The sequence below is a fragment of the Antrostomus carolinensis genome, unplaced genomic scaffold (assembly GCF_000700745.2).
Source record: "Antrostomus carolinensis isolate BGI_N321 unplaced genomic scaffold, ASM70074v2 scaffold5254, whole genome shotgun sequence".
Classification (NCBI taxonomy): Eukaryota; Metazoa; Chordata; class Aves; order Caprimulgiformes; family Caprimulgidae; genus Antrostomus; species Antrostomus carolinensis.
Genome location: NW_010309969.1, coordinates 2738 through 6263, shown reverse-complemented (window position 1 = coordinate 6263; position 3526 = coordinate 2738). Strand labels below are relative to the sequence as shown.

Genomic DNA, 3526 nt, shown 5'->3' with positions numbered 1-3526 from the left:
TCGCCCAGCGCGGCGCCGATCACAAAGAGAGAAGCCGACTTTCCCTGCACCACCGTGTACTGTTCTATCCAGGAAATGCCGCTGGGGAAGATGGTGGCCATGGACGCCCCGTACACAGCAGAGCCGACCCACAGCGACGTTGGGTACCTGGCAAAGAACGCCAAGCACGAAGAGGAGACGGCAGAGCCGATGATGCTCAGCAGGATCATGGTGCCAGGGTACAAGCAAGCCGCGCAGAATATCGCCACTCCCCTGCAAGCGGCAAACGCGCCCCAGAAGAGAGAATTCAAAGCGGATGCTTCGTTTTCTTTCATCTCGGCGAAGACCTTTGCGTAAGTGAATATGTACGAGCCGTACGTGACCTCCGCTCCCACGTAGCAGAAGAAGAACACGAACAGGAGAATAAGAAGGGCGTAATGGTATTTGGCAAAGGTGCCTTTCTGCAGAGAAGCCTTCGACTTGTCTCGAGCTGAGCCGCCCTTTGAATACAAAATAAAAAAGAAGAAAGAAACAAGCAGGAGATAGGTCCCTATGACAACATAGGACCACAAAAAGTCTGCACCCAGGTGGTGTTTCAGTGCCGACGATGCAGCCGACGCTGTCGGCACAGACCTCAGGACAGACCCGTTTGTCTTTGCAGCCACTGGAAGGTCTTGAGATTCGGAGCCTCCCAAGGCCATCTTAGCCAGGATCGGAGCCACAAATGCGCCGACAGCAAAACTGAAGTGCAAGGCCTGCATGTGTGGCCCGGCCTCGGCTCCCCAGGTGTTCAGCGCCAGGACATTGCCACCTGCAGATCGGAGAGAGGATCAGTCATTTTAGTGTGAAAACAGGTATTGGTTAAAAAAAAACCGAAACAAAACAAACAAAAAACCCCATAACCAACCTGTGTTGTTAATACAATTTGCAGTAATACCAGGGTTAGCAAATACAACGTGCAAAACTGCAGGTAACTGAAATTCTGCCTGTAAGCAGCTGAAACCCAAGGGACTGCTTGAGCTTTAGGAGCGCGGTCACAGGGGTCAAAACAAAGAGCCACATAGTGGTTTAACCCAGCACCAACGGCTGCACTTAATTACCCTACTGGACAACTTGCAGCATTTTTCAGCATTTTTTCCAAAAGAGCACATTTAACTGCTTCTCATTTCCACAAGTTTTAAAAGCAACAATGCACAGGGCTGAGAATTGGAGCTCTTACTAAACAACATCCCAGGGAACGTCAAGAATCCCTTGCTTCTGATGGGCTGGGACTACCCCAGCTGCGTTCAAAGGACTTGTGCTATTTCCAGAACCAAAAGGTTTACAGTAACACCACTGCAGAGACCGAACTGCAACACCCTCAGATCAACAATAATGCTAGAAAATAAGATCTCAGAGAGGCATTTTTAAGCAGTTCTGGAGAAGAATGCAGGAAAGTAAGAACAGTAATCAAATTCCTGTGCTACAGTCCAGCAACCTTTGTCACGCAGCACTAACACTTCCAAATGCATGCAGTTACTACACTCTACTGCCTTCCTTAGTTTCTCCTGCTGGGAAGCCTCCCTGCCTCAAAGGTCTGACTTCCAAGCAGCACATCCACCTGCTGAAGACATCTTTACAATAAGCCAACAGGATTTTCCCATATGAAGTATTTTTAAACCAAGTGCCATGTGTAACGATCCTACCGGAGGCAGCAAAACACCTGTGCACTCAGGACGTTCAGCATCACCTCCCCCGTGCAAAGCCATCTTTTTCCCTCCTGGATCCTGCATCGGGCTCTTTAGTGCCAACAGAGCTCCCTCAAGCTCCGCAGAACTGCGGCTGATGGTTCACATGTGCAGCCATCACTCCTCCCTGCTGCCTATCAGCCAAGCCACCGAAACCAGGCCCTAGCTGGGACGCTTCCAGAGCTGTTTGGATTCCGTTTCTCCTCCTCAGAAGTAAGCCTGCCCTGAAGGTGGTTAACCAGACCCAGCGGTACCTCACGAGCTGGCAAGCAAGCACGGGCTCCCTCAGTAAGCCAGGCAAGTCAGCACACTGCTGGCAGGTCACCAGGGAGGTGCCAGGTGAGAGGCCGCCCGTTGCGGCTTCACCACCACCTTCTACACAACCCCACACACTCCACTGCTGGCATATTTTTGGTTGTTTCCTGATGCCCATCTGCAAGCTCACCAGCGTTACCCAGCTGTCTCTAAGCGTGCTTAGGTCTCTTGCCATGGCCTCGCCTCCTGACCCCAACTGCCCACTGCAGGCAGCCATCACTAACTCACTCGTCCTAGGTCACGCTCAATGACCTCATTGCTGTGGACGTTTCTCTTTCATGCCTCTGGCACAACTGGCCTTGCCAACCGCACCTGGAGATGTTTGCTCTGCACCTTCACCACTACGTCCTCCTCCAATAAGGAACCTCTACTAAGAAATTGGCTTTCAACAGGTTTCCAGCAACAGTGTTTATCCCCAGGCTGTTTGCAGTACGCACCTGCCACAGACTTACAATTTGGGACACAGAATACATCTGTATTCCCAAACACCTGAGCGAGGCGGGCCCAGGGCAGCCATCATTCCTTACTTCAGGGAGATGGATGACATGGTGCTGTGAGTGAGCCAAGGCAGTAAATGTCCACTGTGACACCCCAGCCACCACCTGGCCAGGTCTGAGTGGCCAACTCTCCAACACACCAACTGTGAGAGTCTCTCTCAAGCAAACACCAGGGCTTGCTCACAAATAACTTGGTTCCAGCTGGCGCTAACGAACTGTAACCCCACTAGCTTCTGGTAGATGAGCAATTTAAAGAAAACACTGTTTAAAGAGCACGTTGACACTTTCTTGACACCCATAATTGCCCATTGAAACACGTATTGATCTTCTCCAGGAAGCAAGAGGCACCCAGCTCCCCAGGCCCCTTCAGGAAGGCCTGTTACAGAGACACAAACTCTGGAAGTCTCGGGATCAGAATAATCCAAGAATTCCAGCCAGGCCAAACAGCTCCCGGCTTTTAATTCAAGACGTGACAAATGAAATATCAGCAACAGTTCTGGTGAGCTTGAAATAAGTTTCCAGTTACTTCAGTGAAGGAACTATCGGACCGCGTGGTCCCTTACCCGTGTCTAGAATTCCCATGGAACCTCCAATAACTGACATCAGGACAGTTAACAGCAGGGATTTCTTACACCAGGGTATCCCATAAAGGCCAACCGTTGTTCCCAACATGGATAATGCTGGAAAGGTTAAAAAGAAAACAAACACACACACACAGATACTACAGTTTCCATTAAATCATACAGCAAATCAAGAAATACGAACACATTCATCATTATTAAAGTTACAGAAAATCCTAACAGCTGATGTAACCCAACTACCTCAATTCAGGATTAGCAGAAGCAGCTAGAAAAGTTCAACAGAATCATTTTTCACTTGGAAAAACGGAGTTTCATCAGAATAGAAACACTACATGAAAAACCTGTTTTGCTAAAGCTTTATTTACAAAGGGAGCAGCATCTGCTACTCGAACACTATGTCGTCTTCTTTTGCAAACTTTTACTTCAG

The 3526-nt window shown here is 49.3% G+C and overlaps 1 protein-coding gene across 1 annotated transcript in view; it reads right to left on the bottom strand.

The window, feature by feature from the left end:
• SLC60A2 (solute carrier family 60 member 2) overlaps positions 1–3198 on the bottom strand; it is a gene marked incomplete at its 5' end in the record, with an annotated part of 3642 nt that extends 444 nt beyond the window's left edge. Inside the window, 3 exon segments of the mRNA XM_029084556.1 lie at positions 1–2; positions 5–790; positions 3082–3198. The exon segment at positions 1–2 is cut by the window's left edge and continues 444 nt beyond it. Coding sequence (XP_028940389.1) covers positions 1–2; positions 5–790; positions 3082–3198 — 905 coding nt within the window.
• Between the last annotated feature and the right edge of the window lie 328 nt (positions 3199–3526).